This window comes from Centroberyx affinis, unplaced genomic scaffold (assembly GCF_046629955.1).
Source record: "Centroberyx affinis isolate AG114_WGS23_722 - 3 ecotype Tasmania unplaced genomic scaffold, CSIRO-AGI_Caff_v1 ptg001205l_1, whole genome shotgun sequence".
Taxonomy (NCBI): Eukaryota; Metazoa; Chordata; class Actinopteri; order Beryciformes; family Berycidae; genus Centroberyx; species Centroberyx affinis.
This window is the reverse complement of record NW_027279723.1, coordinates 250,505-263,959: the sequence shown is the minus strand read 5'-3', so window position 1 is coordinate 263,959 and position 13,455 is coordinate 250,505. Positions and strand designations below refer to the sequence as shown.

At 42.1% G+C, this 13,455-nt stretch overlaps 1 protein-coding gene across 1 annotated transcript; it reads left to right on the top strand.

The window, feature by feature from the left end:
• The first annotated feature begins 529 nt into the window (after positions 1-529).
• Positions 530-12,807, top strand: abcb6a (ATP binding cassette subfamily B member 6 (LAN blood group) a). The gene is made up of 20 exons (XM_071524574.1): positions 530-743; positions 1,367-1,890; positions 3,014-3,154; positions 3,579-3,768; positions 4,626-4,718; positions 4,911-5,103; positions 5,461-5,582; positions 5,939-6,048; positions 6,165-6,230; positions 7,146-7,271; positions 7,652-7,728; positions 7,979-8,042; positions 8,148-8,233; positions 9,391-9,448; positions 9,590-9,694; positions 10,199-10,373; positions 10,585-10,697; positions 10,974-11,068; positions 11,209-11,277; positions 11,387-12,807. The coding sequence occupies exons 2-20, from the start codon at positions 1,375-1,377 to the stop codon at positions 11,544-11,546; spliced, it is 2,559 nt and encodes an 852-aa protein (XP_071380675.1). The 5' UTR covers positions 530-743; positions 1,367-1,374; the 3' UTR covers positions 11,547-12,807.
• Positions 12,808-13,455: the final 648 nt, after the last annotated feature.

Below are 13,455 nucleotides of genomic sequence, written 5' to 3'. Positions count from 1 at the left end.
CAGTAAAATGACACACAGAACGCAATTTATACATGCCATTTTTTCACAGTAATAGTTTTTTCCTCCACCACCTGTGCATGTGGTTATAGGGGTTTATAAACTACTGTTCATGAATCATTCCTTTTGGCAGAGACAATGGCTTCCTCCTATTATACCTTTGTATTTAGTGCCATCTACCGGTCATCATGTAATATTGCAGGTTATCATTTTTCCAGTTTTATCAAAGCCGTGTGGTTGTATGACATCAGAGATATGGTGAGCAAAGATATGTCAGTGTCCACACCTGTACTGTGTTATACGTTTCATTGAAACTGAAAATAAGTGATGACACTCACTGAGTGGGCTTGTTATGGCTTTCTGTCAAGGAGGTTTTCTTTCTGTCCCCTCGCTTCCGGGTTGGAGCTCAACTCTGTTTTCTACCTCCAGGGGGCGCTCGTGTTCAGGCCATGCAGCAGTGTTGTGTAAAGTGTCGATTGCCGAGTCATGGATAGTTGTTGCTCAACAAGCGTGCCGCAAGGACAAGCACTGACTTAGCGGAATAAGGGGATACAACAGGATGACAGCAGAGATGACTGGCAGCTAAATATCACTTGCACTGTCAGCGGTCCGTTTCGTTTTTAACCGTCGTTCGCGTTTAAGCTGTGCATAGCAAAGTAAGCTAATCGTTTTAGGCGTTAGCGCACTTGCTAGCTTCCCTGCAGTCACCTCTGTTGCTGAGGAGTGGAGTGTTTGCATAGTTAGAGGTAAGTTCACTAACCTCATCTAGACTGTCTGAAATGCTTGTCAAGACTGGTTTTTAAAACCCTTTCGCCTGTTACTCCTTCCTCGCCTGTCTGGTGTTGGAGTGGGTTGATAAACAGTAAAATGTAATGGACTCCCACACTCACACTTCATTCCCCTTGTTTATCCTTTGCCTTGAGACGTGGGCTTATGTTTCAGTAACAATCCTGCCCTCCCCATTTGCCACACATCGGTAATTTATGACTACCAGCAGCTAAATGTGGTGCGATAGTGAACCATGACTCAAGGACTAAACTTGTCATTGAAGTTCACAGCCTAATATAGCAGGGCAGAAGGCAGCCATGCCTGCTGTTGGCTAGTGTTGATGGAGTAGACTAAGAGAGAGGGACACTTACTCTGTTTGGGAGATAGTCTACCTCACCTCAGCGTATTTCCCATCACAAGGCCCCATTCACTGTTTTTGTATCTTTCTGTTTAAATCCACTCAAAAGTGTACAAAACTGAATAACATTTTCTTTTCACTCTCTCTCCTCTTAGGATGTTCTGTCATTTTTGTCTGTTACATTTTGGCTTGTCCTGTATCTCAGATTGTTTCTCTTGAAAAATGATTCCTGCCTCTCCCCAGGTGCAGCCATGGTGTTGGTGCAGAGCTACTGTGAAGCCAACGCCTCCATTTCCCAGACCTGGGTGGATGAAGGCATCTCCCCCTGCTTCTACTTCACCCTAGTCCCCGCCGTCCTGCTCACCATCGCCTTCTTTCTCGGCACCATCCACTGCATATGCTACCAGCGATATGGCACCGCAATGGAACCCAAGTTCATCCCGCGCTCCCGCCTGTACGGCCTTCAGCAGGCCATCTCCGTCCTCCTCCTGGTCCAGTTTCTGGGTGGACTGGTGTGGCGGGGCGTCAGTGGAGCGGAGCTGCCTGGCTATGTGGTGCTGTATGGCTGCTTCTCGGTGTTGGGCTGGGGCTGGGCCATAGCCGTGCTCCGGCTGGAGAGACATAGGGTCCTCGTGATGGACCGGACGAGGGGCCACAGCACCGTTCTGCTGCTGTTCTGGGCTGTGGCATTCTCAGCAGAGAACCTGGCCTTCGTCTCGTGGTATAGTCCTCACTGGTGGTGGGGGCTTGAGAACGGGCAGCAGCAGGTGAGAGAGAAGATCCAGCCTCATTTAAGATCCATTTCTTGAACCAATCAACCAGCCAACTTGCCATTCCAGACTGGCCATGTTTTCAAGGCTGGAGAATACTCTGTCTTTCTGGAAAAACTATACAGGATGTGGGATTTTCAGCTTGACTTCAGTTTGTGTATAATGACATATTTTCAGGCTGGATTTGGTCAGAATTTTGCAGTGTGGCTCCAGCCTGCTGCAGTCAGATCATATGCAGTGCTTCAGTGTAATCCATTGCAGTTTGTATAGTGCAGTTCAGTCTTAAGTGTAAAATGTTTATCTCCGTTCTTGACTATTTAGGGTCAAGTTTAGTTCTCTTATGTTGATTCAACACCACACTGATAGACTGGGGTGTGTACTTTTTTATGCATAATGATAAAACTCCATTCCCTATCAGTTTCATTTACACTTTATGGTGCTTGCCCTATGTATCTTTTCAATCTAATGGACCAAAGGTTAGTTACTTAACAAAAATGGGTGTGCCATTTGTTTCATTGCATCTCAAAGCTCATGTCTCATGTCAAGTAAAACTAGCTCCCCACACAGCCAGAAAGGGGGGGAGGTGGCATGACAAGAATACATGACTCTGACAGCAGCGAGAGGACGACTGGGGTTAGATTTGCTGAGTCACTGCCCAGTCAAAGACGCTGACATCCCAAACACTACAGTATTAACCAATCAAATCACACAACCAAATGTTGCCCCTCCCACTCTGAGTCAGCTAAAGTAGAGCCAGCTTGCTGCCTGTAAACTTCTCAGCAGTTTTCTGTGTATTATTTGGCTGTATCTGCCCATAACTTAAAATTTCCTTCTATAATCTACTGTACTCAAGCTGTTTACCCTATTTGGTACATTTTATCATGGGTTACTCAGAGTTTTGGTCATTGTTTATTATATTCTCTGTCTAGATAAACAGATAGATAGAGCCTAATTGGAATGAAATATAATCCAATTACTCTCATCCTGATGAGTCCATGTTGTTTAGTCATTTTTCTCATACCTCTTCTGTATTAAATTCATATCTCTCCACAATCACTTCCCACTCCTGCGACGTGGCATTCTTATTGATTTTGCCTTTAATTCTCTGTGAACCCCTCAGGTGCAGTTTGCCCTGTGGCTGACGCGCTACATCGGCACCGGGCTGCTCTTCTTCATTGGTCTAAAAGCTCCAGGGTTGCCACGGAGACCGTACATGCTGCTAATCAACGAAGATGAGCGCGATGTCGAGCACAGCGGACAGGTAATGACGCATGCATAGTGGGTTCGAATCCAGCCTGTGACTTGTGGCACATGTCCTTCTGCTCTCTCTCTCATTTTTCATGTCTCTCTCTACTGTGAAAAAATATATATATTGAAGAAAAATATGAAAAAAGCATATGTACTCAAATCTATTTTCTGATCGCAGTCCCTGTTTTGTAGCAGAGACCCAACTAGCAGGGTTCTAATGAAAATATTCAGTTCTGTTTCACTTTATTCTACTCACTGATATTTGCTTCTCTTACATGAAATTATATTCTATTTCCCTGTCCCAGTCCCTGTATGGTAGAGCAGTAGAGAGCCATTCCACCTATCAGAGTTTCAGTAAAATAGCTCAATTTTGTTCTAGTCACCTATACTGTACTCTCCTCTGTTTAGGTGTTTGATATTTTGTTTCTCTATCCCAGCCCCTGTTGGGCGGAACAGAGCAGAACGAGTCTACCTGGCAGGGTTTCAGGAAGAAGGTGCGTCTGCTGGTTCCCTACATGTGGCCCCGGGGCAACGTCTTCCTCCAGCTGCTGGTCCTCCTCTGTTTGGGGCTGCTGGGAATTGAGAGGGCTATTAATGTCTTTGTGCCCATCTACTACAAGAATATAGGTAAGAAACATACTTTCTGTCAAACCCTATGCACTCAAATTTTCAACTTCTCAAGCGATGGGACCTCTTTCATGGGTCACCCCATGAGAAAACGACTTCTTGTACTACTAATGAGCCTGAGCCCCAAGACAAAACTGCTGTTTATTTACTCAATTTGGGACGCAGGTGAAAAAAGCTCAAGAGCCCCTGCTGTCCCATCAGCTCGGCACCCTAACCCCCTGCTTCTCCACAGAAAATTCACTTCATTTCAGTTGATTCAACAGTTTATTGCCATACCATCCAAGTTGCTAGAATTTGTCTCAGTGAGCTCAGGATAGACACAAGAAAGAACGTCAGATTCACATAAACTCTCTATACAACACCCAAGTATTTAAAGAGTGCCGGGGGGTGTCCTGGTGTCCCAGTTGGCTAAACCGCACACCTACACTATCCTGGGTTTGAATCCAGACTGGGACGTTTTGTCACATGTCTTCCCCCTCTCTATTTCCCATCCTTCCTGTCTCTCTCTACTGTGAACTATTAAATTAAACAAAAATGCCAGAACATAATCTTAAAAATACAAATCGATTGCAAGTGCCTAGTGGCTTGTAGCACCCAGACCCATCAAGTTCAACACCTGTACTGCCTCAGGATGGGTGCCGTGATGAAGCCGAGACATCCCCGCTCCCGACAGCTCTTCGCCTTCTTCCAGAGAGAGGAATATAAATTGTCTGGGTGTCAGCGGACGCCTTCAGACCTGCACCCATCTCATCCATCTTGTTTACCTACCTTATCTTTTAGTCGAAAACCTGACCCCCACCCCTCCACCCCTCTGTCTTTTTCCTCATCCGCCTGTCTGTCTTTCTCCCTCCTCTCAGTGAATGAACTGACAGACGGCAGCAGCTGGAACACTCTGGCCACTACAGTGTGCGTTTACGTCCTGCTCAAGTTCTTGCAGGGCGGAGGGGCAGGTAGGTCCGCCTCATACTACGAAGTCTGTGGATTTATAATGTAGAGGGTGAGTAGTGTGACATGAAAACACACGCACCCAAAAAATGCATATAATCATTGATTCTGTGCACCAAATCACATTTCACAAGACTTCAGTCTACCTTTCACTTATTGCTGGTCAATCACTTTCACACTTTATCTCCTCCCCCCAGGTGCGTCAGGGTTCGTCAGTAACCTGCGCTCTTTCCTGTGGATCCGGGTGCAGCAGTACACCAACCGCGTGGTTCAGGTGCGTCTGTTCGGCCACCTGCACTCCCTCTCCCTGCGCTGGCATCTGGGCCGCAAAACCGGCGACGTCCTGAGAAGCATCGACCGCGGGACCTCCTCCATTAACAGTCTGCTGAGGTAGGATCTGTCAGTGGGGTGCTTGATATTATGATGGTGGTAATGACAATTTGCCGGCCCTTTTAGGGAAGATTTGTTTGTGTCTCGCAGCTGTCAGATAAAAAAATGACAGCAGGGGAGATGGATTAGATACAATATTTACAAATTTCTTTTGTATTTTCTTTCATGAATGTGATAAAAAATGAATGAGTGGTTAATTTTCCCACTAAACAATGACTATTACTACTATTGCTATACTTACAGCAATTCAGAAAATGCAAGATTTTAGGACCAGGTTTGTTCCTGGACCTCCTGAATTGTATTTTCCTATTTGAATTTGAAGGTAAAACTGACTTGGCTATCCCTTTCTCTCCACAGCTACATAGTGTTCAGCATCTTCCCGACCATCGCTGATATTGTCATCTCTATCATCTATTTCATCACTTATTTCAATGCCTGGTTCGGCCTCATCATCTTCGTCTGCATGACCCTCTACCTCAGTGAGTAGTGAATGCTCAGCCACAGGCATCCAAACCATCTATTTTCTATTATACCAGCTGTCATACTGTCATCATAATGTTATTTTAGTACCTGGGTTGGGTAATTGCAGTTGTGGACAGACAGTGGAGCTTACATACTCTACATAGATACAAAAAAACATGAATACAGCCTGACAGAACATTGCAGCCATAGGTGAGAGGGAGGTTTTATATGAATTAGAGGCATAACAAATAAAAAGTGTACTACATTCTATGAATCAATTTGAAGAGTGAACACCTTAGTTGACCATAGGCCTAAATACAAAGTTCAGTTCTTATTGGAATGAGTTATGATTGCCTGTTGATACGTCCTCCAGCTCTGACCATCATCATCACTGAATGGAGAACCAAGTACAGACGAGACATGAATCTGCAGGACAACGCCGCCAAGTCCAAGGCCGTGGACTCCTTGTTAAACTTTGAGACGGTACTTTGAACCTTTTGTCCTCTGACCGCATGTTGGTTCATTAAGAAGTTGCAAAATGACTCCAGGATACTTCAAGATGTCACAGTGTTTCGCTTGTTTTGTCTCCTCCTCAATAGGTGAAGTACTACAATGCAGAGAGCTATGAAGTCAGCCGTTTTGAGGACGCCATCTTGAAATACCAGGTATGCCAAGAGTATCAGCCATGTTGACCTGAAGTCAACATCACTTTGATATAGACTAAGCTATGATGCTAACATTGTGTAACATTATTTAAGGGATAATGTACAGTGAGCCGATCATTAATCAGTTTGCATCAGGGTTTATTTTGCAGTAATGTCTGGCTCCTTGTACATTATTCCACTTATTGTACAACTACTTACCAAAGACATTAGTCATTGACACAAACTTAAGTAATTTACAAGCTTCTGCAAAAAAAAAAAATCAATAGGACTGCAACCATAGAAATGTCTGTAGCTGGCATCTACACTGAGCTACACTCCAGAGCTACACTGTAACAGAAAAGTAATCCTGGCAATGTAATTACATGTAAGATTGCTGGTGCAATTAAAAGTTTTGTGCTCTCTGAAAAAATTTGAATAATTATAGTAATATTGGAACAATCTTCCATGTTTCTCCTCCTCAGTTAGGAGAAATGTGTTTGTCTGCAGTAACCAAGGAGTAATGTCTTCATGCCACAAGGTGTCACTAGTCAATTTGATTAGAAATCAACAAACTCTACCTGATGTGGAATGATATGATTAGAGGTGAAACAGCGGTCTGTTATTTCTGAATAACAGACCCCAGAATGCCTTCTTCTGCCAAGCAGATTTGAGTATTCAACAAAGCTGTGTAAGAAGTGATTTTAAACAAAACAGCCTTATGGTTTTAAATTATTTATTATGTTGTCTGCTGAGATCAAGTCCCTTGATGTCCTGATGGCTTAAACTTCCTATATCTCTCTCTGTCATTACTACTAAGCAATCAGTTATTGTGTGAGGAGGCATCTAAAATGGATCCAATTCAAAATCGCTGTTTTCACCAGCCCATACATCCATGTTTCTAATGCTTCTATTGCTCCGTGCCGCCTCCTGTTCTAGGTGTCGGAGTGGAAGACCCAGGCCTCCCTGGCTTTCCTGAACCAAACCCAGAACCTCATCATCGGATCGGGCCTGCTGGCCGGCTCCCTGCTCTGTGCATACTTTGTCACTGAGGGAAAGTTTCAGGTACTGAACACAGAGAAATGTCTTCTATGATATGTTTCGCTTTTCTAGAAGATAGTCTATTTTAGCAGCATAATTTCTCCCTCGTGAGTGTATTATCAGTCAGCCACCAAACGTGTTGACATTAATTTTGAAAAGGTTTGACGAAAGTTATTTTGACCTTGTTCCCCACTTTTTTGCTCCTTTACTCCTACTCTACTTCTATTCTCTATTAAAACAACCTCTATCAATGAACCTCTAGTGCAATCAATACTTTGAAGGTGATACTTTGAAATTGTGAATAAATCCCCTAGAGTTTTATTGATTGAAATGTGAAGAACAAGAATGCCAGTTTGAGTTTTTCCCTTCTCATATTAACCATGAAATAAATCCTCTGATCCGAGGTGGGAGACTTTGTTCTGTTTGGCACCTACATCATCCAGCTGTACACCCCCCTCAACTGGTTTGGAACCTACTACAGGTAAGAGACACAGAAATGGGATATGCTGCTTTGTGGTCAATTCACTTTCAATTCATTCAGTTTTCCTTAAAGATTGGATTTTTTTTTTTTTCTCAATAAGAAATTGAGAATGAGCTCAATCATTAATATATGAATCGTAGTTTCAATTTATATTTTGAACTGATGGAATTGAAAGTGGATTGGCCCCAGCCTTGTAAGATAGAAATTACAACAATTTTTAATATAAATATTATATTCTTTTTCACTGCAGAATGATCCAGAATTCTTTCATTGACATGGAAAGCATGTTCAAACTATTTGAAGAAGAGGAAGAGGTACATTTGAAATTGACCAATATTTGGTCTGTGTTTTCACTTTTAGCGCTGTATTATGATCTGTTACGTTTTTTTAATGCATTGTATGTTTGTTTCCTTATGCAGGTGAAAGATGAATTAAATGCTGGCAACCTTCTTTACAGACTGGGAGAAGTGGAGTTTGAGAATGTTTATTTCAGCTACACAAACGGGTTGGTTGACATTTTGTTTTCAATTATTTTTATGGATAGGGGGTGAAAGGTAGCGCTTCTGTATTTTTCCATGCTAAGAATGTCCGGATGCAAAGTTATTCTAGCCCAAGGATGATGTCCTTGATGGTATAACCAAGTGTTCAAATCTGGCAGTAGCAATTGGCAGCAAACGATAGAGATTAATTCTGCAACTGTTAGGAGAGAAAGCCTTGTGCATCAAATTGGCTTCATATGAGAAGTTGAACAAACCAGGAAATATTTATTATTGAGTAGGTGCAAGTTACAGCAGTTAGAGGAAGCTAGGTTTTGGCAAATGTAAACAGATGTAGACCAGCAACTTGGAGTCCTGCCAGAGATATACAGCACCAGCCTAACACCTGACCTAGTGTTGTCGTCCAACACTCAACGGACTGTTTACTTTACAGAGCTCACTGTGTCATTGGAGGAGGCAGTAGATGAAGCATATGAAAGGAAGAAGCTTGGCTGCATTGAGTTACTTTTGCATCTGTTGCTGTGGATGCATAGACACATCCACTGCTAGTTTACTCAGGGAGTTAGAGATTGGTGGGTGGGGATTACACAAAGCCATGAAGGCAGCTGCTGAAGTTTCTCTGGCTGGAAAGAAAAAAAAGAACACCAGTTGGGGTCCAAAAGTATGGAAATCTGTCTCATGACCAAAACATATGATGGCATAATTTAAGTATTAGAAGTGGGTAGTGAGTCACCGTTTTTGTTCTCTTTGTATAATTGTCTTGTGTAATTAAACTTGCTGACACTGACTTCTGAACTGCTGATCGGGTTGTTTCAAGCCAGAAGGGTCACTTTAGCCTATTGTTGTTGAGACCCATAGCTTGGTTAGAGCTAATTAGGCGTAATGTGGTGAACTAGTTGCAAGCCAATGTGTCCATACAGGGTATTGTAACTGAATATGTTAAGGTGGCTCTGGGATGCCAGAATTTACTGTTGAGCCTTTAGGAGCTTTCATAGGCCTAATTCAATACATGGTCCAAGCTAGGTTTCTATGTAAGTGCTCACCTAAAATGGCGGAAAGGATAGTTACATTTGATCCTGTGCATCAGTAAACTTTTTTTTTTACTTCATTAATTTAAATTGTTTTACACGACTCATAATCCTACATTTTGTTGATTGATCTACAGGAAGGAGATTCTCAGAGATGTGTCCTTCACTGTACTTCCCGGACAGACAGTTGCCCTGGTAAGACTGAGGAACAATTTCAAGTCAAACAGATTTCGCTCTCTGCTCATTAACAGTTAAGCCGCCTGTCTGAATTTATTCTCTTTTAATTAAGGCCATACCTAGGTCTTACATACATTACTCGTCTGTTAATCTCCCCAGGTAGGACAGTCGGGGTCTGGTAAGAGCACCATCATTCGACTGCTCTTCCGTTTCTATGACGTTCAGGGAGGCTGTATCCGCATTGATGGACAGGACATATCCAAGGTAAGTGCTTGGTACCAGAGCTAGTAAATGAAAGTCTATCTATGTATTGTGACTCTTTGAGGTAATAACATTCACACTACTCCAATATGTAGTTTAACAGTTCAGTTCAATTTACATTAAAATGTTATTGCTCTGTAAGAGGGATTTTACAATAAAAATGTACAATAAAGGCACAATAAAAGCACAAATTGCCACAGTATATATGGACAAACATCAGTTGACACGACCAGACAGGGATTCAATAGCTTAATATAGTGCAGCCAAAATTCAGCCATCAGTGCTAATACAGGCATGAGACTACATAATTTCATGTGCAAATTAAGTGATCTAATTGCAGTGGGCATAAGTGAGTCCCTGGTTATTTTTCTCTTGAGTTCACCAAGAGCAAGCATGTTACCAGCTGCTTTGCCTTTAATTAAGATCTGTTTCTGACTCCTTATCTGTGTTTACAGGTATCCACTGCACTAGTAATTAGACTTTCCTCTCTTCTTTGTTTTTCCACAGGTGAAGCAGACGTCTCTGCGAGCCCATATTGGCGTGGTTCCCCAGGATACTGTACTCTTCAACGACAACATCCGGGACAACATTCGCTACGGACGCATTTCTGCTAGCGACCAAGAGGTGGAGGAGGCTGCCATAGCTGCTGACATCCACGATAAAATCATGGCCTTCCCTGAAGGTAACATACACATTAACCCTGCTGCTTTAGTCACCATGGTGACTTTAAAGACCCATAAGATATCAGGCTTTTCTGTCTAATTATTGGTTCAAGGATTTAGTGGATGGTCACAGTCATCTGAAGAATGTGAATCTTCTCAAATGATATAACTGTAAGATCTCCCATTATGCACAAACTGAGTAAACCAAATATGCGTTTGTTCCCCTGGCAGGTTATGATACCCAGGTGGGTGAAAGAGGTCTGAAGCTGAGTGGAGGGGAGAAGCAGAGGGTGGCCATCGCCAGAACCATCCTCAAAGCACCACAGATCATCCTGTTGGATGAGGTAAGATGAGAAGACTAGGGGCATGTGACTGGCCATACAGACAGAGGATATATACAATATCATTGTATTGTCTGTCCACTTTGTCATTAAGTTGGGGGCGACTTTGCCACATTGCTGCCCTATTTGCAAAGTATTAGCCATGAATTTTCTTTTTCTTTCTTCAGCTTTTGTTGGAAATTAATTGGCTTTCAGAAACAAGTTGTTCCCCTATTATTCAACTTAGAATATTTAATTTTTTTGCACTTTTGCAATTTTTTTGATACTGTCTCTCTGCAGGCCACATCTGCACTAGATACACAGACAGAGCGTAACATCCAGGCCTCACTGAGCAAAGTCTGTGCCAATCGCACAACAGTTGTTGTAGCTCACAGGTAAGAGATGCATAAAGCTATGTATTTTTTCTTTCCAATGTATTTTAGTTTTTCTGTTCATCTTTTAACAGCTATGCTCAAGGAAGTCTAATCCAGTCTTGGCATGGGTTGCATGGGTCATGTTTTTTTGTTTTTTTTAGGTTGTCCACCATCATTGGAGCAGACCAGATTCTGGTTGTCAGTGAGGGCCAGATAGCTGAGCGAGGACGGTAAGTGCGCCCTTTGATCTAAGAGTCTGAGTGACATTCCCTGGCAACCATACAGTATATCCTGTTCTGCAAGTAACTGTAAGTGACCTAACTTCTCTCTACATCCAAGACACGAGGAGTTGCTCCAAAAGGGCGGTTTGTATGCAGACATGTGGATGAAGCAACAGCAGGCCCAGGACTCGGATTCCTCTTCAGACACAGAAGCCAAAGATCGCAAGTCTGAGAAACTACAGCCGCCATCAACCTCTACAGGCCACGGGGGCCACTGAATGTATTATTTTTTTATTTTGTTTTGTTCTGTTTTGTTTTGTTCTGTAACAAACTGACGGTGCATATAATACCTCCCATAGAACTCTACGTTTTGACTCCGAACTTGTAAAAAGTTGATGTATAAGAGCGCTCAATCAGATGAAATGAAAATGTTATTTATTGAGTTTTCCAGCTGAATGTGCGATGAGAGGCCATGGAGACGAGGGGAGGTACCTTAACAAAGCTGAGGGGGCTAAAACACTCTGGAAGCATTTGAATGCCGCAAAAGTCTTTAGTCTTTGCACAATAAGGTATCGGATGTGATAACACTCACAGATTTGATGAGAATTTTAACTTTGTTGGTTTTTTTATGTTAAATATTGACATTTGTTCTTTTGTGCTGTAGTGAGGAGGTGAGGCCTGCTGGTCCTGGTTAAGTCTTAACTAACCGCAGCAGAAAAAGTGCAGAATGTCTAGAAATAAGGCTGCTAAGCTCAGGAACAGACACTTATCACAGCTGGATTGTCCAAAAAAACAGTATTTTCTTTTCCCCTAGTTGACTTTATGGATGAGGAATGCAAATGTTGTATCCTCTTAGTAAGCAGGTTTAAGACAGTTGGAGCAATATACAAGCCGTCACTTTATTCAGTTTTGTTTTTATTAATGTATCAAGGACAGGAAATCACTAAGCTGTTGTCAACATTGTAGTCAATCTCTGACCACAGAATGCAACACGACTGCTTTTACTCTTAATTAATTGCCTTTCTTGTTATTGTCATTTTTATTGAATTAGAAAGTGCTGTTATTATGTTTAAAGTAATAACTATTTAAATACAGTATGTAAGCATCTGTATACCTTTGATCACCAACATAGAGTGGGGTGTGTGGATTTTTTGATCATTGTGTCTGTCTAAAATATAGTCAAATAATACACAAGAAATTAAGGGAACTTGTCCAGCAATTCAGTGACTCCTTGAGAAGTTTATAGACTTGTTCATTTATGTGTAAAGGCCTACAATCCATATCTGCATAAGTCAGTTTCCAGACAAGTGAAATGCAGTAGTTACCCGTCCATTTGACCTATAACAGTTCCTCTTGGCACAGTTCAGGTCACACCATCAAACTGAATGGCATAGAGGAAGCTTATATTATTAAAGAATGCAGTTTATAGTAGTAGGCCACTTTTTCTAGTTGTACAACTATACCACAAATGACTCCACGTTGTCCTGGATAACATTTTGTAAATATTCTGTTTTGCTTTGTACTTCCAAAGAATAAAATGTGGGGATTTTTTCCAGGTGTTTTTATTTTAATGAGAACCACCAGTGTTTCAGTCAGTCCAGTTAAAATCAAATTATGTGTTTATGTACCACAATTGCTCACGGTTTTTACATGGGATTATTATTACATTAGTTGAGTAGATTAGAGTAGATGGCTGCAGGACGGACTAGATTAGAGAGACTGCACCTCAACCGATGGACTCGGGTTAAAGCGCCCATGTCAACATCATACACCCTGCTGAAGTACCCTTGAGCAAAAGTCTGACCCCCTACCAGCTCCAGAAGCGCTGTTCTATAGCTGACCCTGCTGTTACTTTCCCAGAGCAAGGCAATCAAAAACAGGATTTTCCCTACATAGATCAATAAAGTACTATCACATTATTTTAAAATGCCTGGTATGGTAATGTTCTGAAAGTAATCAATGGGTGTTCCACAGGGACGTCAATTAAACTCTAAACTATGGCAAAGTCCCAGCAGCAAAATAGCTTTTGCAACTAAAACTTTTAAATCCGCTAACCACGGGGCAATTACTGATAACTGACAAGATAATTTGGTTAATGTGATACAGGTCTGGATCTAGGCCACCAAACTGTCTTGCATAGACGCACACATTAATCACTGGGCCACAGGCTGTACCCGTTAAACAAAC

Coding starts and splice junctions, on each gene's coding strand:
- abcb6a (XM_071524574.1), top strand. CDS start 1,375: ATGGTGTTGGTGCAGAGCTACTGTGAAGCCAACGCCTCCATTTCCCAG. Junction 1,891..3,013: donor TTGAGAACGGGCAGCAGCAG/GTGAGAGAGAAG, acceptor TGAACCCCTCAG/GTGCAGTTTGCCCTGTGGCT. Junction 3,155..3,578: donor ATGTCGAGCACAGCGGACAG/GTAATGACGCAT, acceptor TCTCTATCCCAG/CCCCTGTTGGGCGGAACAGA.